This window comes from Coregonus clupeaformis, chromosome 2, assembly GCF_020615455.1.
Source record: "Coregonus clupeaformis isolate EN_2021a chromosome 2, ASM2061545v1, whole genome shotgun sequence".
Classification (NCBI taxonomy): Eukaryota; Metazoa; Chordata; class Actinopteri; order Salmoniformes; family Salmonidae; genus Coregonus; species Coregonus clupeaformis.
The window spans coordinates 34349934-34375718 of record NC_059193.1 but is presented as its reverse complement, the minus strand read 5'-3'; the positions used below and the strand labels follow the sequence as shown (position 1 = coordinate 34375718).

The 25785-nt window shown below is 43.0% G+C and overlaps 1 protein-coding gene across 3 annotated transcripts in view; it reads left to right on the top strand.

Moving 5' to 3' along the window:
- LOC121535497 (follistatin-related protein 5) overlaps window positions 1–25785 on the top strand; it is a 208275-nt gene that overhangs the window by 144679 nt on the left and 37811 nt on the right. For 2 of the 3 annotated variants that reach the window (XM_041842636.2, XM_041842645.2), the window contains exons 7-11: window positions 6888–7054; window positions 11489–11500; window positions 13065–13185; window positions 17402–17563; window positions 18737–18871. In XM_041842636.2, coding sequence (XP_041698570.1) covers window positions 6888–7054; window positions 11489–11500; window positions 13065–13185; window positions 17402–17563; window positions 18737–18871 — 597 coding nt within the window. The remainder of the gene's footprint in view (window positions 1–6887; window positions 7055–11488; window positions 11501–13064; window positions 13186–17401; window positions 17564–18736; window positions 18872–25785) is intronic. The other variant, XM_041842653.2, reaches the window with a different exon arrangement.

Here is a 25785-nt window from a genome sequence, read left to right as displayed (position 1 = left end):
CAAAAAATCTTACATTCTGTTTGCAACAAGGCAGTTAAGTAACACACAGCAAATAAATACACTTTTTGGCACTACACGGAGTGAAACCCTCTGTATTTTCTAATATTGTGGCAGCATCATGTTATGGCTGTGCTTGTCACAGGCAGGGACTTGGGAGTTTGTCAAGATCAAAATAAACATGAAAGGAGCAAAGCCCAGGTAAAAGATTATAGGAAAACCTGCCTCAGTCTTCTGAAAACCTGACCCTAGAATATAGTTTTATTTTTCATCGGGACAATTACACTGATTTTCATACTGAAGAAACACCAGAATGGCTTGCCAAGAAGTGTCGAGTGGTCATGAGTGGTTCAGTCTCAGGCCTGACTTACAGTGCATTCAAAAAGTATTCATACCTGTTGACTTATTCCACACTTTGTTGTGTTATAGCCTGAATTCAAAATTGATTAAATATATACAGTACCAGTGTCACGCCCTGACTCAGGGGACTCTTATATGTTGAGTCAGGGTGTGAATGTTCTATGTTAGTATTTCTATGTTTCTATCTAGTATGTGTAGTTCTATGTTTGGCCGGGTGTGTTTCCCAATCAGAGGCAGCTGTCGCTCGTTGTCTCTGATTGGGGAGCATACTTAGGCAGCCTATTGGCAATTAGGGGTTGTGGGTTCTTGTTCCGTGTTTAGGCTAGTTTTGTGTTCAGCCTTTGGACTTCACGTTTCGTTTAGTTTGGGTTGTTGTTTTGTCATGTGTTTATCAGTTTAATAAACATGTATTCATATCACGCTGCGCCTTGGTCTGACCCGTCCTTAAACGAACGTGACAGAAGATCCCACCAAACACGGACCAAGCAGCGTGCCCAGGAGCAGACAGCCTAGACATGGGAGGAGATCCTGGACGGAAAGGGATCCTGGACATGGGAGGAGATTCAGGCTGGGATGGATCGCCGTCCTTGGGAGGAGACAGTGGAGGCCCGGTATAAAGAGGAGCAACGGCAACGCAGAAGTAGCCGGCCGAGGAGGAAGCCCGAAAAGCAGCCCCAATAACATTTTTTTGGGGGGCTAAAGGGGTGGTCGGGGAGCGAGAGAGAAGAGCCCCGACCACTGCACCCGGTGGGTTTCCAGATGAATTCCCTATGACCATGGGAAGAAGAGTGGGAACAGTTTTATACTGAGGAGTCGGAGGATGACGACGATGATGAGTTTCTGTTCCCTAACTCGTGGGGGCTCCCGGAGGAGTCCTCACTGGAGGAGGAGTGCCGAGAGAGAGAGAAGGATCGGATCGGCAGGGTAAGAGAGGAGGCCACCATATTACGGGGGCTGATAGCTAGAATAGAGCGGGAGAGATCCAGTCAAGAGGAGGCACTGCAGGAGGCTCGTAGGGAAAAGGAGGAAGTAGAGGCACGGAGAGAGGAGCTAGTTAGGCAGCATAAGGAGCGGGGGTTAATAAAGGAACCCAGTCCTGCTCCTCGCACCAAGCCAGTGGTGCGTGTTCCCAGTCCGGCCTGGCCCGTACCTGCTCCTCGCACCAAGCCAGTGGTGCGTGTTCCCAGTCCGGCCCGGCCTGTGCCTGCTCCTCGCACCAAGCCAGTGGTGCGTGTCGCCAGTCCAGCCCGGCCCGTTCCTGCTCCTCGCACCAAACCAGTGGTGCATGTTCCCAGTCCGGCCCGGCCTGTTCCTGCTCCTCGCACCAAGCCAGTGGTGCGTGTCGCCAGTACGGCCCGGCCCGTACTGTCACGCCCTGACTCAGGGGACTCTTATATGTTGAGGCAGTGTGTGAATGTTCTGTGTTAGTATTTCTATGTTTCTATCTAGTATGTGTAGTTCTATGTTTGGCCGGGTGTGTTTCCCAATCAGAGGCAGCTGTGGCTCGTTGTCTCTGATTGGGGAGCATACTTAGGCAGCCTATTGGCAATTAGGGGTTGTGAGATCTTGTTCCGTGTTTAGGCTAGTGTTGTGTTCAGCCTTTGGACTTCACGTTTGGTTTGGTTTGTTGTTTTGTCGTGTGTTTATCAGTTTAATAAACATGTATGCATATCACGCTGCGCCTTGGTCTGACCCGTCCTTAAACGAACGTGACAACCAGTCAAAAGTTTGGACACACCTAAGGGTTTGTCTTAATTTGTACTCTTTTTTACATTGTAGAATAATAGTGAAGGCATCAAAACTCTGAAATAACACATATGAAAGTAGTACCAAAAAAGTGTTCAACAAATCAAAAAATATTTTAAATTTGAGATTCTTCAAATAGCCACCCTTTGCCTTGATGACAGCTTTGCACATTCTTGTCATTCTCTCAACCAGCTTCACCTGGAATGCGTTTCCAACAGTCTTGAAGGAGTTCCCACATATGCTGAGCACTTGTTGGCTGCTTTTTCTCCACCATCCAACTCATCCTAAACCATCTCAATTGGGTTGAGGTCGGGGGATTGTGGAGGCCAGGTCATCTGATGCAGCACTCCATCACTCTCCTTCTTGGTAAAATAGCCCTGACACAGCCTGTAGGTGTGTTGGGTCATTGTCCTGTTGAGAAACAAATGATTGTCCCAGTAAGCCCAAACCAGATGGGATGTTTTATTGCTGCATAATGCTGTGGTAGCCATGCTGGTTAAGTATGCCTTGAATTCTAAATAAATCACAGACAGTCTCACCAGCAAAGCACCCCCACACCATAACACCTCCTCCTCCATGCTTTACAGTGGGAACTACACAAGCAGAGATTATCCGTTCACCCACACCGCGTCTCACAAAGACACGGCGGTTGGAACCAAAAATCTCAAATTTGGACTCCAGACCAAAGGACAAATTTCCACCAGTCTAATGTCCATTGCTCGTGTTTCTTGGCCCAAGCAGGTCTCTTATTATTATTGGTGTCCTTTAGTAGTGGTTTCTTTGCAGCAATTCGACCATGAAGGCCTGATTCACACGGTCCTCTCTGAACAGTTGATGTTGAGATGTGTCTGTTACTTGAACTCTGTGAAGCATTTATTTGGGCTGCAATTTCTGAGGCTGGTAACTCTAATGCACTTATCCTCTGCAGCAGAGGTAACTCTGGGTCTTCCATTCCTGTGGTGGTCCTCATGAGAGCCAGTTTCATCATAGCGCTTGATGGTTTTTGCGACTGCACTTGAAGAAACTTTCAAAGTTCTTGAAATGTTCCATATTGACTGACCTTCGTGTCTTAAAGATGATGGACTGTCGATTATCTTTGCTTATTTGAGCTGTTCTTGCCATAATATGGACTTGGTCTTTTACTAATTAGGGATATCTTCTGTATACCCCTTACCTTGTCACAACACAACTGATTGGCTCAAACGCAATAAGAAGGAAATACATTCCACAAATTAACTTTTAAGAAGGCACACCTGTTAATTGAAAATTCATTCCAGGTGACTACCTCATATAGCTGGTTGAGAGAATGCCAAGAGTGTGCAAAGCTGTCAACAAGGCAAAGGGTGGCTATTTGAAGAATCTCAAATTTAAAATATATTTTGATTTGTTTAACACTTTTTTGGTTACTACATGATTCCATATGTGTTATTTCATAGTTTTGATATGTTCACTATTATTCTACAATGTAAAACATTGTAAAAATAAAGAAAAACCCTTGAATGAGTAGGTGTGTCCAAACTTTTGACTGGTAGCGTATTTTTCTCACCCATCTACACACTATACCCCATAATGGAAAAGTTAAATAATGTTTTTAGAATTTTTAGCAAAATTATTGAAAATGAAATACATACATATCTCATTTACATAAGTATTCACACATTTACATGTTAGAATCCCCTTTGGCATCAGTTACAGCTGTGAGTCTTTCTGGGTAAATCTCTAAGAGCTTTGCACACCTGGATTGTACAATATTTGCACATTGTTCTTAAAAGTATTCTTCAAGCTCTGTCAAGTTGGTTGTTGATCATTGCTAGACAGCCATTTTCAAGTCTTGCCATATATTTTCAAGCCTATCTAAGTCAAAACTGTAACTAGGCCACTCAGGAACATTCAATGTCATCTTTGTAAGCAACTCCAGTCTATATTTGGCCTTGTGTTTTAGGTTATTGTCCTGAATTTTTCTCAAAGTGTCTGTTTGAAAACAGACTGAACCAGGTTTTCCTCTAGGATTTTTATTGACTCAAGGCTTTTCATTTTGAATTAATTTGTAAACAATTCTAAAAACATAATTCCACTTTTACATTATGGGGTATTGTGTGTAGGCCAGTGACACAAAATCTTTTTTTAATAATCCATTTTAAATTCAGGCTGTAATGAAGCAAAATGTTGAAAAAGTCAAGGGGTGCGACTACATTCTGATGCACTGTAAATCTGCTTAAAAATCAGAGACAATGTTTGAATCTTGCTGTGCATCAATGATTTCCAAACAGATTTACTGAGCTTGAGCAATTTTGACAAAAATAACAGATCATACTTGCCCAAAGAGTTGTGCAAAGTTGGTAGAATCTTATTCAAAATTATTCACAGCTGTAATGGCTGCCGAAGCTCCTTCCATTAAGTATTAACTCTGGGGTGTGAAGACATACGCAAACATTTTCCATAATTTTTTGACTTTGAAAATGTGGACTAGGTGGTGTAGATCAGAAGGAAACAAATCTAATTGATTCCCTTTTTAGATTGAAGTTAAAGGCAGCAAAATGTGAAAACTTAGCAAGTAGTGTGTAGACTTTCAGTAGCGACTGTATGTCCTCTTGTGTGTTGGATTTAGCCTTCCACAAGGGAATTTCACAAAGGACAATACAGTCTTCCAGGACAATCATACGCAATCCTCTCTCCTTGAGAAACATCTCCCTAGAATTCTTGAAACAATGTAGAAGTGTAATTGTACATATTCATAACTTAATGACACAGTTAGCTCCATTGAATCTTCAAAAGGGCAATCCTGTTCAAGTTTTTTATTGATCTTTTGAACCCCATAGTATTACTGGACATGCATTGCTTGGGGTTATGAACCATTTAAAGCATTAGTCAGCACAATCTTTACTCAGGGCAAGAGGGCAGCAACGTATATCTTTATTTGTGTTTCCTACAGAATCTGGTGTCTGCAGTATTCAAGCATTTATCATATGGGGGTTATTCCAGTATAGGAATCACAGAAATGGTACAGACACAACAAACAGATTGACTTAGAAGTTTGTTATGTAAATGTAATATAAATGGTAACCTACACCACATGCAGAGTTTAGCCTAATTCCAGCTCATCAAATCAAAGTGGTCGCGTACACCGATTTGCAGATGTTATCGCAGGTGCAGTGAAATGCTTATGTTTCTAGCCATACAAAATAATACACACATAATCCAAAAAGTTAAAAAGAAAGAAATTGACAAATATCAGAACGAGCAATGTCAGAGTCTGGAATATACAGTTCATTCCCTTGACTTTTTCAGCCTTATTACAGCTTTAATAAATAAATAAATTAAATAAAAACATTTCCTCATCAGTCTACACACAATACCCCATAATGACAATACAAAATGTGGAAAAAGTCGAGAGGTCTGAATAATTTCGGAATGCACTGTATATATATATACAGTATGTTGTATGATGGTGTGTATAGACAGTATGGACAGTATATGAATTGAAAAGCTGTGTACAGCAGTAGTTATATAGGATGAGCCATGACTAGAACACAGTATATACATATACACTGGGAAAAACAGTATGTAAACATAATTAAAGTGACTAGTGTTGAATGACTCTATGTACATAGGGCAGCAGTCTCTAAGGTGCAGGGTAGAGTTCCGGGTGGTAGCCGGTTGGTAACAGTGACTAAGGTTCTGGGCAGGGTACTGGACGGAGGCCGGCTAGTGGTGACTGTTTAACAGTCTGATGGCCTGGAGATAGAAGCTGTTCATCAGTTTCAGTCCCAGCTTTGATGCACCTGAACTGTCTTCCCCTTTTCAGTTGTGTTTCGCTGCGCTAAGCTAACTGCTAGACTCCGGACCTGGGCTTTTCTTTCATTAGGTTTTTGTATTTCATGCTCTCAGGAGCAGAACCAATTCAGTCAGTGTATCCTTTTGCTCTGTTGCTCATTAGCCCAATAGGAAAATTAAAAGGCTCACACTAGTTCCATAACAGAATTAAAGGGATGCTTGGGTAACAGCTTTTTGTTCATTCATTGTCTCACTGAAGAACTGCATCGGCACCCTTACTGGCCACACACAAAAGTTATCTGTTTTTCCAATATGTTTTCTGTGCCTTTGGTACTATATGGACACTTTCAATAGAACAATCAGTGACGATAGCAATATGTGGAGGACTGGGGTTTCTTTTGGGTTGCCGGTGAATTTCAAATAATATCAAATAATAAATATGGCGGCGTTGTGGGAAATTGAATAGAACACCCACAATCCCTTTGGAAAAGTCCACATGATAATATGGATAGCTAGTTGGGTGGAAGAAATCCTTGGAGATGTGGGCATGGTTTAAATTAAATGTACATTAAACCTCTTGTTTACTCAGTTTTTACACCTAGTTTCATAAATTATATCTTGACGTATGAACTCATTATGTTTTCCCTATGCATATTTTACCATAAAACAAACAACTTCATGCAGTAATGTTGTGCCTTGCCAACAAAACACTGGCTAATTGAGCCTCTCTCTGTCTATTCTACTTTTTTCAGCTTGATTAATTCAAAGAATGCGTGCAAACACACAGCACCATAATCACTCTGCTTTTCAGTGTGATGTGTGCTCACACACAGAAAACATCATTTTGCATGCTTCTTTGATATATGGAAGTAAATGCATGCACACACACACACACACACACACATTTTAATTCTTACATTCAAGCACCCTGGTCAAACAAAAGTGGCTGTCACACATCTCTCTATGTCTAACGGGTGATCTAATTACCGGCTGGCTTTCTTTCTTTACAGAAGTGTTCCAGCTCACCCTGCCCGATGACCAGAAATTGATTATCACCACGGTAACCGTTGGCCAGAGTGCCATCTTGACTTGCGCAATCACGGGGGACCAGAGACCTCCCATCATCTGGAAACGCAACAATCAGGTTCTCAACTCGCTGGATTTGGAGGACATAAATGTAAGTACTGCCTGCAGCCCCACCTGAAATACAACTGAACTTCTAGCTTTGTAAGACACACGCATGCACACACACATACAGTGGGGAAAAAAAGTATTTAGTCAGCCACCAATTGTGCAAGTTCTCCCACTTAAAAAGATGAGAGAGGCCTGTAATTTTCATCATAGGTACACGTCAACTATGACAGACAAAATGAGAATTTTTTTTCCAGAAAATCACATTGTAGGATTTGTAATGAATTTATTTGCAAATTATGGTGGAAAATAAGTATTTGGTCAATGACAAAAGTTTCTCAATACTTTGTTATATACCCTTTGTTGGCAATGACACAGGTCAAACGTTTTCTGTAAGTCTTCACAAGGTTTTCACACACTGTTGCTGGTATTTTGGCCCATTCCTCCATGCAGATCTCCTCTAGAGCAGTGATGTTTTGGGGCAGTTGCTGGGCAACACAGACTTTCAACTCCCTCCAAAGATTTTCTATGGGGTTGAGATCTGGAGACTGGCTAGGCCACTCCAGGACCTTGAAATGCTTCTTACGAAGCCACTCCTTCATTGCCCGGGCGGTGTGTTTGGGATCATTGTCATGCTGAAAGACCCAGCCAGGTTTCATCTTCAATGCCCTTGCTGATGGAAGGAGGTTTTCACTCAAAATCTCACGATACATGGCCCCATTCATTCTTTCCTTTACACGGATCAGTCGTCCTGGTCCCTTTGCAGAAAAACAGCCCCAAAGCATGATGTTTCCACCCCCATGCTTCACAGTAGGTATGGTGTTCTTTGGATGCAACTCAGCATTCTTTGTCCTCCAAACACGACAAGTTGAGTTTTTACCAAAAAAGTTCTATTTTGGTTTCATCTGACCATATGACATTCTCCCAATCCTCTTCTGGATCATTCAAATGCACTCTAGCAAACTTCAGACGGGCTTGGACATGTACTGGCTTAAGCAGGGGGACACGTCTCGCACTGCAGGATTTGAGTCCCTGGCGGCGTAGTGTGTTACTGATGGTAGGCTTTGTTACTTTGGTCCCAGCTCTCTGCAGGTCATTCACTAGGTCCCCCGTGTGGTTCTGGGATTTTTGCTCACCGTTCTTGTGATCATTTTGACCCCACGGGGTGAGATCTTGCGTGGAGCCCCAGATCGAGGGGAGATTATCAGTGGTCTTGTATGTCTTCCATTTCCTAATAATTGCTCCCACAGTTGATTTCTTCAAACCAAGCTGCTTACCTATTGCAGATTCAGTCTTCCCAGCCTGGTGCAGGTCTACAATTTTGTTTCTGGTGTCCTTTGACAGCTCTTTGGTCTTGGCCATAGTGGAGTTTGGAGTGTGACTGTTTGAGGTTGTGGACAGGTGTCTTTTATACTGATAACAAGTTCAAACAGGTGCCATTAATACAGGTAACGAGTGGAGGACAGAGGAGCCTCTTAAAGAAGAAGTTACAGGTCTGTGAGAGCCAGAAATCTTGCTTGTTTGTAGGTGACCAAATACTTATTTTCCACCATAATTTGCAAATAAATTCATAAAAAATCCTCCAATGTGATTTTCTGGATTATTTTTTCTCCAATTTGTCTGTCATAGTTGACGTGTACCTATGATGAAAATTACAGGCCTCTCTCATCTTTTTAAGTGGGAGAACTTGCACAATTGGTGGCTGACTAAATACTTTTTTCCCCCACTGTACATGCTCTCTTTAACCTGGACAAATCAAAAGGTTGACCTATAGCTTTTGAACAACATTTTGGGTTTGACAGTTATTCACAATGTCAGATATTCAGTCTGCTGTGAGGGTTACCATAGGGGTTCAGCTCCGATGGGGAAGCACCTATTTTTACTTCCCGCTGAGCGTGTCATTGTCTCTGACATTGTCTGTGTGCTGTATCTGTTGGTAGCCCCCGACAACCATCATGTCGCTTTCATCCTTCTTCAAAGACAGGACACTGAAAGACTGGAGGTGCAGTGAGTCACCAGGCAACACTGCCCACTCTCTACATTCTCCCCCTTCAGGGTTGGCCAAGCTATAGCTGACTCGACCGTGCATAATTGAGTCAACACTGTCGCATTAGATAAAGGAGGTCCAGCGATGCCGCCAATGTAACATTAAATGTTGATGACCCTTAAAACTGTGCGAGGAGGTGCACAGCTGCCGCCAGTCATCGCCGAGCACCATCATCTCTGGAATTGGATTTCTGTCCCCACTGTTTCCAAGCGCTTCGGCTGCTTATGATCCTCCATTTACATGAAGATGGGAATCTTCTTCTTTCTTGGCCCCATCCATCGCCTACTCTCCAAGGTGCTTGATGACTTGCATGTGAAAGCAGGCACACTGCCATTTACCCCCCCAGTCCCCTCTATAATAAATTATTAATAATTCTGTACGGCACGCTGACTTGGGAATGCATCAAAACCAGCCTATGCCAAGTTGGATGAAAGTGAGTGAGCTAGATTGAACTCTTGGGTAAAGTAAGGGCCTTGTCAGGTCAAGTTAGGTCGACGTTGATGTTATTCGGCTCCTGTATATGGTAGATATTTCCTAGGACTGTTTTACTTTACTCGCTCCATGTGTTCCTTGGGTAGCATCGAGCAACCGCTGAAGACATCCAATGGAGTTCAGAGGCTTTGCAACCTGAAGGGGGGTCTTTGTTTCCTCCTCTTCACATAGAAGCACTTATTTCCCTGTTGAATTGAAGAAGACATGTTTTATTGTTAGCGTCGACATACAGTTAGTTGATGTCAACTCTTATTGTACTAACTGGTTCCTAATCCGATGTGCTGTGATGCAGTAGAAAACCAACCTTACACGGTGTTGCAGTGTTACGGACTGTAACAGCTCAATTGAATTGGACACTACACTGTATTGTATGCGCACTATTTAAATTCAGTCACAGGCAAATGAAGTCAAGTTGGGATACCTTCATTCTGTTGTGTTAGCATCAATGTCCATGCCATTCAGGTTAACTGTATTCTACCCACGGCTTCATCAGTGTGAGCTCAACTTTGATCCCGGTGTCTGTCAGCGTCGGATTTATTTTCCTGCAGTCGTCTAAAATTGCCCTCGTACACGACCTTGGGCAGATGATTTCTGCAGATGGCCTACTGATATGAACTGTTAACAGTTAACCACTGTTGTGGTCCTCTGTAGCTCAATTGGTAGAGCATGGTGCTTGTAACGCCAGGGTAGTGGGTTCGACCCCGGGACCACCCATACGTAAAAAAAATATATGCACACATGACTGTGAGTCGCTTTGGATAAAAGCGTCTGCTAAATGGCATATTATTGTTATTATGAACAGCCCACCAGCCGTGTTTTTTCTAAACATAAAAATGTGTGTACCAAGCGTTTTATTACTAACTAGACTAAGCAAAATACCAAGCGAAATACTAATGGAACATCAGCAAAAACCCAAAACCGGCTTACCCTAGATTATTTATTGCACTTAGTCTTGCAGCTAAGCGCCAACAGAGTTTTTCATAGCAAAACAAGTGGATTTATATGCACCTGGTGTTCACCAACCTCCTCTGTGAACGCCATTTACCCAATTTCACCAAGGTTCTGGCATAATTGTGCCTTTTAATATGCCAAGGCCTGAACTGCCAACACTAATTACAGTTCTATTTCGGTGAATGGATTTCTAGGATTTATACTGTCTAATTTAACAGACCACTTCCCTTAAGAATGGATGTTATTTCAAAAACAATCTGTCAACAGTCCGACTCAGTTAATCCCACATTAATCCTAATGGTGTGCTCTTATTATGGAGTTCAATAGAGCCGGTCTCCATTTTGACAAAGCAGCTTACTCTAATCCATGAATATGACAGTTGCTGGGCATTGCATCATCATCCTCAGCTATTAGCTGGTATTAGGATGCTCCAGACAGGAGAAGGCTGAAGCATGATAAAGGCTGCAAGGATGAGTGCACTGCTTGGGAAAGTATCTACATGGAGTCTTGTGCGGTGTCTAGACCCCTCCGGCGTAGAAGCTTAAGGAATTAATGTGGAATTGTAATAGAGGAGACAGTCTGTCTCGGTGCTGTCCTTATCTTGAGAGTCTTGGTTCGCCCTGACCAAGGGTATTATGGGTATTGTGGTTTATCTCCCAATGTTCAGGGGCCTATAGTACTGATTGGGGTATAACAGCTAACATATTAATCTCTATAGGCATACTTCACACTGCATGTATATGTTGAACTATAAGACCTATGGACCTCTCTCTATTCAATATACTGCCTCTGTAAATACTCCAATTCATATCCATTGTCTGATACACAAAATGCATGAATAAATGTAGCTGTATAATGAGTAGTGTAACATGGTGGAAAGCCTGCCAACTTTTTATGTCGTGTCATGTCTTCCTTCAATGTTAACCTTCACTCAACCCTTCCTTTTAACTAACATCCAAATATTTCAATTGTGTTCTTTCTCCCCAGCAGATCCCAACACAGGTAGGTTTTATCGGAACTGACGTCACCACAGAAGTGTGTACTATGTCATCCACAATAAAAAGCCCACAAAGCTAATGCATTCTGACATTTCTCTGTCCCGGATACATTCGACCTTGACATCATATTGAGGAAGTCGGCTTGTACAGCTGGCCTCACGTCCTGCCCTGTATTAGGGTCAAGATGCCAATGAGATGGTTCCTTGGTGCTCTTTAAGAGGTCAGCTGATCATGCAAAGGGTTGCTAAGAGAGAGCACGGCAGCCATTTTTTCTATCAGGATGGCCTGTAAATACGATTCCTTCTGCTCTTTTCGCTCCTCTGTCTCACCGTCTCACCTTCCCTCAGATATGTCTGAGGGGTGGAGGGGAAGGTGGGGTGGTGGAAGGGAGCGGGGTCGATTGCCTCCAGTGCCTCTAGTTCCACCCCTCCGAGTTTCATTTCTCCCCCCATTCATTTTTCATTTAAAAGGGTGACAATATGCTCTCCGCAGAGGGGCCAAAACACGCCATCAATTCCCTTTACACAGCGACGGTATGATGATCCGGTACAGCCTGAGCCTCACAATCCCACACCTGATCGCTGTTTATTTGGTCATAGAGGCTGTACCTGCCATACATTGCGACCCATGCCTATCCTTTATAGCTGTCTTGCAGGTGTATGTATGGGACGACATGTGCTGACTCTGAGACCTGAACAATGGCATCAGACATGATCGGAATTCTAATTGAATTATGACAAGAAACACAGATTTGCTTTCTTTCTTCAGGTCTGTCTGTGTTTTCAGCAAGGAAAGCTGCCTAATCAAATTAGAATTAATAGATTTTAATCAACTAACTGAAGTAAGAAATACTCCCAGGAGAAATAGTAAATTACCTCGGAAAGTATGAATCTTGATAGGTGTTAAATGAGGAAGTGAATTTAAGTTATTTCCAGATGGTTGCATTACTTCAATACAGTGTATGGATTCATTAGCTTTGGGGCTTATTTCAATGTACTGTAACAGCTGTATTCTTAATGTATTTTTTCGTCTTTTTGTATTTTTCTTCTTACTCAGCACCTATTTGTGTTCACCACCAGCTTGATCATGACAGCATACATTCAATTGGTTTCAGTTGTTCGTCATGACTTTGGTAGCCTCACAGATTGGCTTGTCATTTGAAGTTGCGCAGTGAAACTGTTGTATTTGTGTTGCATAGGCGTACATTTTGTTTTTACATCCTCTCATTTAGCTCTTTTCAGTGATTACTCAAAATGGCATTTTCAATTGATTATGCTGAACATTAAGAACATTAGTTCGCATTGACTTGGCGCGCTCTGATATTTCTTAATGTCTTGTTTTTTTCTTGTTTTTCTTTTGCTGTTTTACAAAAGTTCCAATAACACACTGATTTTCTCTGCTGCAAGCCCCATTGCCATATTGCCTGAACACATTGTGCACATTCACAAAACATTTTCATTTTCAGATCCGAACACACAATATCATTCATACTGAGGTGAATTCGATTTTGAACTCATTGGTTTTTGTCCTACACATTCATTGTGACGTCCCTCTTTCTTCTTCTGCAGGATTTTGGAGATGACGGCTCATTGTACATCACCAAGGTGACCACCACCCATATGGGGAACTACAGCTGCCATGCTGACGGGTTCGAGCAGCTCTCACAGACGCACACGCTCCAGGTGAACGGTAAGCAGCCGCCTCTGCTCGGCGGGAACAGAATGGTCGCTCTTACACTTCCTTCCGTCACAGCCAAACGCCTATCCACGCCAAATGCTGCTAAATCACACCTAAGGGTGCACCTTGATACTTTGACATGCCACCATTGATACAGAGACATGTGAGGTGAAATGAAATGCTTACAGGACTGTCAAGTTTTCTTTTTTTTCTAAATACGCTGAAACTGGGAATACAATATGAGCTTGTTGAGAGTGTTGTTTTGATCGATAATTCTGTCAGAGGGATCAAATCACTTTCCTTTCTTTCAGGATTATCACTCGGTCAGATTTAGCTAATCAAATAGCCCATTAGTTGTGTGAAAAAGCTTTCAAGTGCTAGATTTGAATTGAATTGCTTTGTAATTGGAAAGGAGACCATGTCTTGTCAATGCCATTTTTATATTAGAGACATGAATTGAGGCACACAGGAAAAGATAGTGCTTGCTGCTGTCTTAAAACACTCACTGCTGCCGAATTTGTGACAGAACGAAAATCGTTTGAAACAGACAGTTTCCATTAACGATGACCTAAAAGCACACACAGTACCACTCAACGTGTAGTTAATGATAATGTATCACTTTAATTGGTTGAAAAACAAATTGGCTGGCCTGGGGAAAGGCTGCCTGGCAAATTATTTTGGAAATGGATGGGGCAAAAAAATATAATTATGTTGACACAAGTTCATCTTTGTACTATCAGCCATCGGGGTTCACTGATGGCCTTTCACTCAATTATGCATCAAAACATTGAAAAAACACACATCAGAATTGTCAGGGGATAATGTTCACCTTTCTCTGGAAATACGGTTCAGGGTTCGGTCTAAAAATACCCTCCTTTGATAACCACTGCAGTATATTATATAGAAATGTGTAAGGGCATAAGGATATGACGTGTTAAAAAACTGTAAGCAATGCGTTTAATTATGGTCAAATGCTTATGATCCATAGCTGCTTGAGTAATGCAAAACAACTGCTTACAGCCAGATGACTCAACAAAATCTCCTCTCTACAGGCTTTCCACATGTTATTACATGTGTATTACATTGATTAGTATAACATGATTTTTAGACAAGTTAATCAGCACTGAGCAATTGCGGTGCCAATTTGTGAAATAAGCCACATGAGCATTACTCTTGTGTCCGGGGCTGTTAATGGTCTAACTTGGTGAATGTATACGTATTCACGTAAATCGTAGTCCCTCGATTTCATAAAGTTGGCTTTCACAGTCGTGGTCCTCATTGGCTGTAGGGATGTGGGGCATCCGTGTATGTTTCCCTCTCTCTGGTGTTTGGAACCCTCCATGGGTGGCCCAGAGCTAGCTGTGAGAATAGGCAGGCAGAAATACTAATCACTACTCAGAGATGAGCATGGGCCAAGGAAAAAGTGTTTTTTCATGGTGGGGGGCCAGAACACTCAGAGGGCCCCTATAATGGGGCTTGCCTTGGTTGTGATGCTTGAGATGCAACACAGAGAGAGGGCAGGGGACTCAAAGGGGCTACGAGTCAATTTGGTGAAAAGTTGAAAGTCTGAAACCACCCTCGATTGTATTGGCAAGGCTGTCCCCTGAAGGACTGTGTGTGTGCCTGTGTATGCGGGCATGTCTGTATGTGTGCGTGCATGCCTGTGTGTGTGTGTGTCTATGTGTGTGTGTATGTGTGATACACACCTCCTTTGCCACCAGTGCTGAAGGGAGACTTGCTGTGTGATTGACGGCAGGCTGGGGAGTTTTATGATGGAGCTGTCAACCCTGCTGTGTCCCATCCTTCTATCACTACATCTCTTGATACTCCTAGGAAGACATCAGGCTACAACACGTCTCCAATTCTGTCGGAATCTAGTTTTGAGTGTAAAAACCACTATGACTATATTTCACTTTGTGCCTGTCCGGAGCTAAAGGAAATTGTGATTCGAACAGAAACAAGAAGTCTGTTTGCAGATGCTTGCACAGCAGAAAGATTGAGGAATTTTGGGAGGGAAGGAGGGAGGGAGGGAGGGAGGGAGGGAGCACCAAAGCACTTACATAAAAAATAAGAAGTGTTTAGAGAAATATTTTGTTTTTATTCTAGGTTAATAAGACCTTATACAAGGTGTGCTGGCTGTAGTATATCAATTGGAAGTGGAAACGTGGAGTTTAAAGGCCTTCGCTATGTAAAGACGGCACGACCTCAAAAATTGTCACCTAATGACATGGTATCGATGTAACCGGTGGGAATCCGCTACATATTTTTTTTTAATGATGTTTGATATAAAGAGTCAAACAACATTTTAAACTATACATTTAATGGATTTTAACAGTGTTAGTTCTGTCAGCTGGCTACATGTATCTTACACCTGCCATGTCTCGTTCCGGTTGGCATTCCGGTTGGCATGTTTGGCATTCCTGGGTGGCATTCCTTCCAGCTGAGGCAGGTGGAACGTACCAGGTTCTAGGAACCAGAATGCTACTGGGAGCAGATGGCCATGGCACCAAATCACTCTCTAGTCTCACACTCACCTGGCTGGCCAAAGGCTTCCGCTCCCTAATCAAGCCCACAGGAAATAGTCTCTGCAGCCAGGGGCACTCCTCTTCTCTCTCCTATGCCAGCCTACCAGGGTAGCAGGGTGGCAATCTTTTCTGAAGCCTTGGTGTTACTGCTCTTTACAAGTCAATTTTAATCGTCAACAGTCTATTGATGCACCTGTGCATAACATAATAAAAACATCCACATCAAAATCTGTCAGTTTAAGCTAGAGATATGGGCTGCATGGGCTGCAGCTCAATCCACCGCATCCTCCTTTGGCGGCCTTCCGCATCTGCGGAGGAAGGTGGTTGAGCTACAGCGGTGTTTGTCAGACCATGAGACATCCCGAAAATCGGTCTTCTTACGAAAACGTCTGTAGCGTCCAAACGGTTTGGCCTACAAACAGACACCGTATGATTTTTTTTTTTACTGTCTTTTTTGCCATTTATGAATGTGTTATTCAATGCGTTTCTATGGGCTATAGTAATAAAGACCAAATTCAATATTTTTTCAGATATTATTATGTAACTTTTTTATACCTAAAGGGGTCCTAAAATGTTAAATCAAATAGCTAAATGATCCATGGAATGACCATCTTAAATAATTCCGTATGTTAGCTTAGGCTTTTAGAGGTTAAATGGTATTACTGGTATTTTTTTAACCTCTATTTTAAAGTGGGTAAATAGGCCATAGATTTGGGGTACATTTGCTGTGACCCAAATGTCAATGACAGGATAGCATGTTGGAGTGGTCTGATGTTCCCAATATACCTCTATCAGGTCTTTACTCTTAAATTCAACAGAGAAAGTGAAGTACAGAGAAGCATACTGTCACAAACTGCCATATTGCCTTTGTTTACAATGATTCCTCCACATTAAAAGTACAGCAATATTGGAGGTGCACTTGATGAGTCAATAGTGCATTGACACACATTGATTAAATTAAACCTTTGTAACTAATTTTTCTATAATTAAAATATTTGTTTAGCTCTCTTTGACCTTTGTCATAATACTTGAATTATCAATTAATAGAATGTGCTATCCATTCTAAGGATTATTCAAATATATTATTTACAGTTTACACTTATACTAACAAATATGCTAACAAGTCATAGGGTCCCTGCATAATAACTATGTCACACCTTCATAAGCAATGCATAAAAATTACTCTTGTCAAAAACTGCAGGTTAACCTATGGAATTCTGTGTCTATTGCTTATAAATGCCTGAACATTCGGTATAGTGCATTGCTTATAAATCTGTTATATACGAACACATCTTAAGTAAAGTTGTTAGACAAAAGTCGTTTTCTTTTGTGTCTCTTCTTGCAGCTCCTTTCCCCCTCATCCCCTTGCCTGACAAAAGATTGCACAAAATCAATGGTCGCCCAACAAAATCAATGGCCAGCCCCACCGAGGTTCTCTCCCTTATTTATCAAGCTGATTTGTTTGGTTTGCGCGGATCTCGCCGAGCACACCAATGTTCTAATGGCATTCAGCGTATGCTGGAAATGCACTTGATCCTATTGATGGTATGCTACTGCAGAGTGAGAAGTGAAATGGACTTGGCAGACACTCTAAAAGAAAACGTATCATCCAATAAGGCTGCCTCATTCCTCAAAAGCCCTTTCCCTTTCAACAAAGTGTGTGGACCTACATTCATCTTCTCTTCCTTCTTCCCACAATGCAGTTCCTCCCGTCATCCGGGTCTACCCAGAGAGCCAGGCCCGGGAGCCAGGGGTGACGGCCAGTCTCCGTTGCCATGCTGAGGGTATCCCCAACCCACAACTGGCATGGCTGAAGAATGGCATGGACATCGCTACCAAGCTGTCCAAACAGCTCACCCTGCAAGGTGGGTTCCATCTAGTCGCTGGGGGGGAATAGGGTTAGAAATCGAATCTAGCAACGCTGGCATACATCTGGGTCATGTTCAGTAGGGTACACCGAAGCGAAACGTTTTGCAACCAAAATGGAAAATATGTGTTCTTATTGGACAGGTTAAGCTAGTACCTCCCTGTTTCGCTCCATTTCAAAACGTTTTATTCTAGTGTCAAAATTGACTACAAAGTGTACATTTGGAAATTGTGGTTATAAAGTCAGTCTCGTCTATAACGGAGTTTGGAACATTTGTGCGTCATAATGAAGGTTGGGTTTTGATAAGACAATGTCCATTTGCCCACTAACATGGGGTGAACAGCTGCGGTGATTGCTCTCTATCCAATAGCATAGACAGTGACACAGGCCTGCCTAGCAGCTCCGACATTGTTTACATACGACAACACATCACACATTTTTGTACTTGAGAAATACTGCACCAAACACCTTAGTTAGATGTAAAATTGCACAACTAAAACACCTTCAGCAAAAATGTCAAAATTAATTACACATTTCTTGAGTTATCTTAGATTCATTCTGGAGATTTTAAGGAAGTGAAATAGGCTTCTGCGTTTACAGTGTCTCATGGGGGACAAACATCATTAACCAAACATGGAATCGGTCAGGAAACACTCCTCCAAGACTGAAATATCGTTTTTCTTATGAGCAACAGAAAAACAATCGACGTGTTCAGTGGCTCTTCTTAGTGCTTTCTTCTGCATGGATGACTGGTCCAATGTTAAACCCCTAAATCCGTTCTTAGGGGTGTGACACCAAAATCATTCCCCAGATGAGCAGACACCCTACTGTTAGCGACAACTACATCAACACAATACACAATGACTCCCACTGCATGGGACAACTTTGCAAGGTCTCCCATTTTGACTTCTTCCAATCCTGTTAAGACCCCTCACTCTCCCGTCTCCTATCCTATTAGTCTCAGTTATGTAATGGGATGACCTTGATCAAAATAGGCAAACATCTCTGAAAGTGGCACTGGCAACACACAAATTGTATTTTATCTGTCTGTGCCACACTTACTGACAGTGTCTGTGTGCGTGTGTGTGCATACGTGCGTCTGCCTGTCTTGTCTGTCTGTCTGTCTGTGCGCGTCTGTCTGTGTGCTCATGTTCTCTTTTTTGTCGACCAGCTAACGGAAGTGAGGTGCACATCAGCAACGTCCACTTCGAGGACACGGGAGCATACACCTGTATCGCCAGAAATGACGCCGGGGTGGACGAGGACATTTCCTCCCTGTTTGTGGAGGATTCGGCACGCAAGACCCGTATGTATAAGTCATGATGTCTCCTTTGTGTGTGTGTGTGTGTGTGTGTGTGTGTGTGTGTGTGTGTGTGTGTGCATGCATGCGTGCGCGTGCGTATCCTTCCCTGGGGATAATGGAGACATGCAGCTCAAAACATTCATTAATTCATCCAGTCACTTGTTAATAGTTTATAACCTTCAATGTAATAATAGAACTTCAGCTAGAGAAATAATAGATAGCTATACACAATATTATATTGTCTCTTATCTAGTGGTTTGGCTATGGAGGCTAATGGTTGTAATTAGCAACAGGGTACCTCTTCTAATACATTTTAGTCATTTAGCAGACGCTCTTATCCAGAGCGACTTACAGTTAGTGAGTGCATAATTTTTTTACTTTTTTTCATACTGGCCCCCCATGGGAATCGAACCCACAACCCTGGCGTTGCAAACGCCATGCTCTACCAACTGAGCTACATCCCTGCCGGCCATTCCCTCCCCTACCCTGGGCCAATTGTGCGCCGCTCCATGGGTCTCCCAGTCAAGGCCGGCTACAACAGAGCCTGGATTCAAACCAGGATCTCTAGTGGCACGGCTAGCAGTGTGATGCAGTGCCTTAGACCACTGCGCCACTCGGGAGGCCAATGGGGCAGCGTTAATGGTTGTGTTGTTTATTTTCATCTTTGATTCTTCTTTAATTGAGAGAGATTTGCACTGATGGTCCCGTCATCAAAAGGCGTGTGAAATGAGTTCAGCATTTTGAGGAATTGTAAGGGTGGCCCTGAAGAACGAAGTAGAATTGTGATAAAAATAAGTGTTCAGAACAGACACAGTCCCATTCATCATGGGCCTTTCCAAAATAAAATAAAACGGTCAACCCCTGATTGCGAACCATGTTGTCGCTAATCCTCTCCTCTCCTAATAAGGTAGGGCAGACTCTAGTGGATTACGACACCCACTGCCATCATTGAAACTGTGAAATTATGGCACTGGGTGGCATTTTATCTCCATGGCAATTTCCTAATGTCCACTAGGGGCAACGCGAGTGTCTATTACCATCTAGTAGGCATGCAACGAGCTAGGGTGTTGGGAATGGGGTTGTGAATGGGTTTAAACCGTGAGCTACGGCTCAGAGGATTGCAGGTTCAATCCCAGTACTAGGCACTTGTTTTGTATTTTTTGTTTTTCTGTTTGAACCCTATTCCAAACCTTAACCTTAACCTCTCAGAATGAATAGCTAAACTTAGGTTTCGGTTTCACTTTTGCGCAGTTTGACTGGCAGCTAAGATAGGGCAAAATATGCAGTAATTAAAATGGCAGCACACTATAATCTACAGACGGCCCCACATGCCATAATGAAAATGGCCAGCTATGCCACATCTCTGTTGCTGCAGTGTTTTATATGGAGCTTGTGTTATAATAACAGCACGTAAAAAGCAAACAGAGTAACTCAACTCTCAAGTCACTTACATGTCCCCTTCGATGATACAGTAGGTTTAGCTGCTGTCCCAGTGGCAGTGACTCCACGTGCCGTCACACATCACAGGATCACTCAGAAGTCAGTCAGTCGCCTCCTTTGAAGATTTGAAGCCACCGAGTATGATGAAACTGCTCAGGGGTTTGACACACACACTGGCGACCATTTTGGATCATCCCCAACCCAGAGAACATACTTACTCTGGGGTCAGAAGTCAGTCGCCTCCTTTGAAGCTTTGAAGCCACTGTGTATGATGAAACTGCTCAGGGGGTCTGCACACTTGTGACCATTTTGGATCCACAGCCCATAGTCAACATCAAAGAGATAGATGTGGATGTTGAAATAGTTCACCACTACATTATAACCACCCATTAGCACCCGTAGGTGGTTGCCTTAATCTGGTCTCCCGTTATTACCCCTGTCTGCTTATCCAGGAGCTTGGCTTGCTCTGCTAGACTGCAGTGCAGACTGCCTCGGGTTGCCTCTCTAGCCCTGAGGCTATGATAGCGCTCTGAGTCAGTGTGTAAAGCTGAAGCGCCGCTGTACACAAGTGATGCGAATGATGCATCCCACCACTCTCTCTCTTTTCGGCATCCTCACCTGAGAGAGAGAGGGAGGGAGAGGGGGAGAGAGAGAGAGAGAGAGAGAGAGAGAGAGAGAGAGAGAGAGAGAGAGAGAGAGAGAGAGAGAGAGAGAGAGAGAGAGAGAGAGAGAGAGAGAGAGAGAGAGAGAGAGGTCAACAACTGCAAGATGATACATGGTCACAAAAGGCAGTTGAGCTCATTTTATGTTTTGTACAAAATAATGTATTAAACCCTAATTAACCTAAATTCACTGTATTACAGCCATCACTGGAAAGTAGCCTTATAGTAGGGTATTGAACACCACTTTGTTTATGACATACTGTAGCCTACTTTCTCATACCCATATATTAACATACACTTGTGAAAGCCGATTGTGATCAGCTGATGCATGTGATATATGGTCCATGTGAAATGCCCTTCATATAACCAGGGTAACTAGTGTCCCTGGGCTGGCTTGCTTTAACCTTAGCCAAGCTATTCCTAGACATCTCTCGTCTCCCCCTTTCCTCTTCCTACAACCCTCCCTCTCCTCCCTCCATCCCTCCCTCCCATTGGATAACTGTCTGCTGTGCCTCAATGGCTGTCGACCGCTCAATGACCTCCCATCTTCACTGAGAACGATACAACGATACGACCTCAACCCCTTTTGCAGATGGAGCCGTGCGTGAACTTTCAACTCAATACTATCGACCATCATTTGCTAGAGCTCCTTTATATCATCCATTATGTTTCTAGGTAGATGATGTCGTGTAGTAGTGTAGTGATGTCATACCACATTTCTTATATTTTATTTTCTCCTGTCCACTACTGTCAATGTGTGAGTTATCACTCTTGCAAATGCCTCAGTAGGCTACGTGGTTCATACATCAGATATCTAGTACAAATAAATAAATGTGATATCTTGACTGTCTTATTCAACATTGTGTTGATAGATTGCTGAAATAGTCTCAGTAATAGTAAGCAGCAGCGTGAAAAACATGATACTCTGAGCGAAGAATTAACTCCACTCAGCAGATTCACCCTGAGCTTGCTCAAGGTCAAAAACCTGCTTCTCGCCTCCGCGAGAGTCAATTGTTTTTCTTGAAGTCGTTGGTGCACTTCATCACCGTCAAAAAAGTGAGCTGACAATATTCAGAGTGCTCCTTAAGAATCAACGCCAGGGTTTGTGGGATCGATTCCCACCGAGGACCACTACAGAAAAAAGTAGGCAGTCACTACTGTAAGTCGTTCGGGCATAAGAGCATCTGCTAAATGACTAAAAAAATATCTAATAATAATCTGACAGGAACTGGTGCTAAACTGGTATGCCCTGCATTTAAAAATGGCTGCCAATTATTTCTGGAGCGTGAGGCAGGAGTGTTTGTTGCCGTTAGTTTTGGTGTGCCTTGGCCAAAACACAGAGAGAGGGACATGGGCCTACGCATGTGAGTATTGTGTGTGTGTATCAACCTCTCCCTCAACATCAGCAAGACAAAGGAGCTGAACCTGGACTACAGGAAACGGAGGGCCGAACACATCGACAGGGTTATAGTGGAGCGGGTCGAGAGCTTCAAGTTCATTGGTGTCCACATCACTAAGGACCTATCACGGTCCAAACACGCCTCTTCCCCCTCTGGAGGCTGAAAAGATTTGGCATGGGCCCTCAGATCCTCGAAATGTTATACAGCTGCACCATCTTGACTGGCTGCATCACCGCTTGGTATGACAACTGCTTGGCATCCGACCGCAAGGCGCTACAGAGGGTAGTGCGTACGGCCCAGTACATCACTTGGGCCGAGCTCCCTGCCACCTATGACCTCTATACCAGGTGGTGTCAGAGGAAGACCCTAAAAATTGTCAAAGACTCCAGCCTCCCAAGTCATAGACTGTTCTCTCTGCTACCACACAGCAAGCGGTACCGGAGCGTCAAGTTTGGGACCAAAAGGCTCCTGAACAGCTTCTACCCTCAAGCCATAAGACTGCTGAACAGTTAATTAAATGGCTACCCGGACTATTTGCATTGACCCCCTTTTTTTGCACTGACTCTTGCACTGGCTCTATGCACACTCACCGGACTCTACTCACACATACTTCACTGACACTCCAAAACACACATACATACACACACACACACACACTCACAGACTACATATGCTCACACACACAAAACACACACACATATGCATATTGACGCCACACACAAACACACACACTAACACATAGACACACTTTCACATATGCTGCTGCTACTCTGTTTATTATATATCCTAATTGCCTAGTCACTTTACCCCTACCTACATGTACATATTACCTAAATTACCTCAACTGCCTCATACCCCTGCACATTGACTCGGTACCGGTACTCCTTGTATATAGCCTTGTTATTGCTATTTTATTGTGCTAGTATTTTTTTTGTTAGCACATTTTTCTTACTTTTTAACTCTGCATTGTTGGGAAAGGGATCGTAAATAAGCATTTCACTGTAAAGTCTACACCCGTTGTATTCGGCGCATGTGACAAATACATTTCATATGATTTTGATTTGGTGTGTTTAAGTGTGTGTGTCAACGTGTGTGTGTGCGGGCGTGTGTGTCAATCGATGCCCATCACATTCGGTCACATCATGCTTTCACACTGTGTTGGCCACTGTTCACAGTCCCTATGCAGAAACCTAACCTGTGGTACCAGCAACAGCAGTGTCGTGGCCTCTCTGTCTGGCTGTGGGTCTGCAGGGGCTCCATTGTGAAGCATTTGTAAGGCCTTTGTATGGCAGCCTTGAGCTTGTGTCAAGCATGTACTGAATGGTGGATTAGGGCGTGCAGGCTTTTGTTGCAGCCCAGCACTAACACACCAAATTCAACGAATCATTGAGCTCTTAGTGGAATCAGCCCTTGTAGGGTATTGTGAATGGGAGAGCCACAGGCTTTTGTTATGGTCCAGCACTACCTTGACAATTCCAACAAATCATCAAGCCCTTGAATCAGTTGAATCAGCTTCATAGGACATTGCCAATGACTTGTGGTGTTTTGTAAGGCCAGTGTGTGGCATTATGACGACTCAGTGAAGGCTGTTGGAGACCTGCACTTTTCTCCCAGACGTAAATATACAGTATATGATTAAAAAAGTATAGTGAGGCTATAATTCAAAAAGTAAAGTTTCCATCACTGGGAGTCTTAACACCTTGCTGTCGGGAAAGTACTTATTCGAAACCATCTAAAACATTTATCCTGCTTTTTCTCCTGACGAGGTAAAATCATATAGGCAGCTCCACACTTCTGTCTCACCAATTACTTTCCCCCTCCCAGGATTAAATCGTTGGATATTTTTTATTTTAAAAGATGATATACTATCCCCCCAGTAGTCAGTTCTCTCCATAGACTTCCACCTCCAATTATAGAATAGTCTTACGCCTTTGAAGAATTCAGTTTCGGCATTACCCGGTATAGTATGACTGGGGTGTTTCTCAATCCAGCTAAAGTTATCCTTCCAATAATGAAGTGTCCTTAAACAACTGCAGCAAAAATAAAAACCTGGTTGAACTTTAATCAATTTACAGAGTTTCATGGAATTGGAACAGGAAGAATTTAAGTTGATGTACACTTAAGTCGATGGTGATACAGCATAGTTGTTGGTGGGAAAATATGGTCAACATTCCATTTGGTGTGTGTGTGTCTCTGAACTGATTTGTCATCTTTCCCTGGACGATCACATTCTCTCAGCTCTTTGTATGGCATTTTATTAACTTGTATTTCAATCTTTCCATAACCATCTATTCATCCATAACTGCTGTATGACAGTCAGACCGTGAAACAGGAATGTTAATGTATATTAATGGATCCGTATGAAATCTTATTGAGTACTGAGCAGTAAATGGAACATTCAGCTCACCTTAACAGTGTCATCATCATGTCAATAAAGCCAGGCAGTATTTGGACAAAGGTATTTATAGCCAGCCATAATTAAAACATATCCTCCGATTATACAACGCTACAGCAGACACAACGTGCCAATGTTGCCAGGCGACTCAGTCCCAAACACAGGCTGATAAAGCCAATGAATCACAGCGGGAGAAGAATTAAGAGAGGAAGACACCCAGGGTGATTGTGTCGCGAAGCGTATTTTCATTTGCATTAGCCGACCTAGCTAAGTTGAGGCTGCCTTGCGTCACCTGTTAATGCAGTCAGGAAGTCTGCTAGCTGCGATGTCAGGATGTTCCTATCCACAGGCACTGTGCCAAAATGTTGCCGCCGTGTGCCCTTGTAAGCAAAGCAAGTTTGTGCTGTAACCTTTGCTGATGGGAAGTTGTTGTTATGTGGGGAATGTGGAGGCCGCCCGACAACTGCAGAATTCCGGTGCTCTTTTTTGGAAACAGTTATTCAGGCCTGGCATAGTGAACCCCGCCGCAGCTGAACGTGGCACATACCTGTTTTTTAATATGGATGACGATTAATGTGCCCCTCGTATGTTTTGGAACAAGCGCAATCTTTCTGCCCTGTGCTGAATAGCATCATATCAATGCGTTATTGGAAAAGACTTGGGCACCAAGATCTCATCTCATAACCTTCCTCCTTCCTACATTTTCCCCAGCAGTACCAATTTGGCGCTTTTTTGAACATCACCAGAAACTGGGAAAAATGCAGTGTTTCCCTGACACTCCCCTTTTCTTTCCACGCTAATCTTTAATCTACAGCAGTTCTCTTGTGTAACTTTAACTCAGTTCTTTTTAATGAGGCCAAAATGTATGCATGAGCGCAACAGAGTGGGACTTGACAAAACACTTTCGAAAGATTAGGCTAACAGGTCTGTTGTGCCACTGCCAAAGCTTCTTTTTTTTCTCGATTATTTTTTCTCTCTCTCTCTACTCTCTTCACACACCAGAAGAGAGGTTGAGAGAAT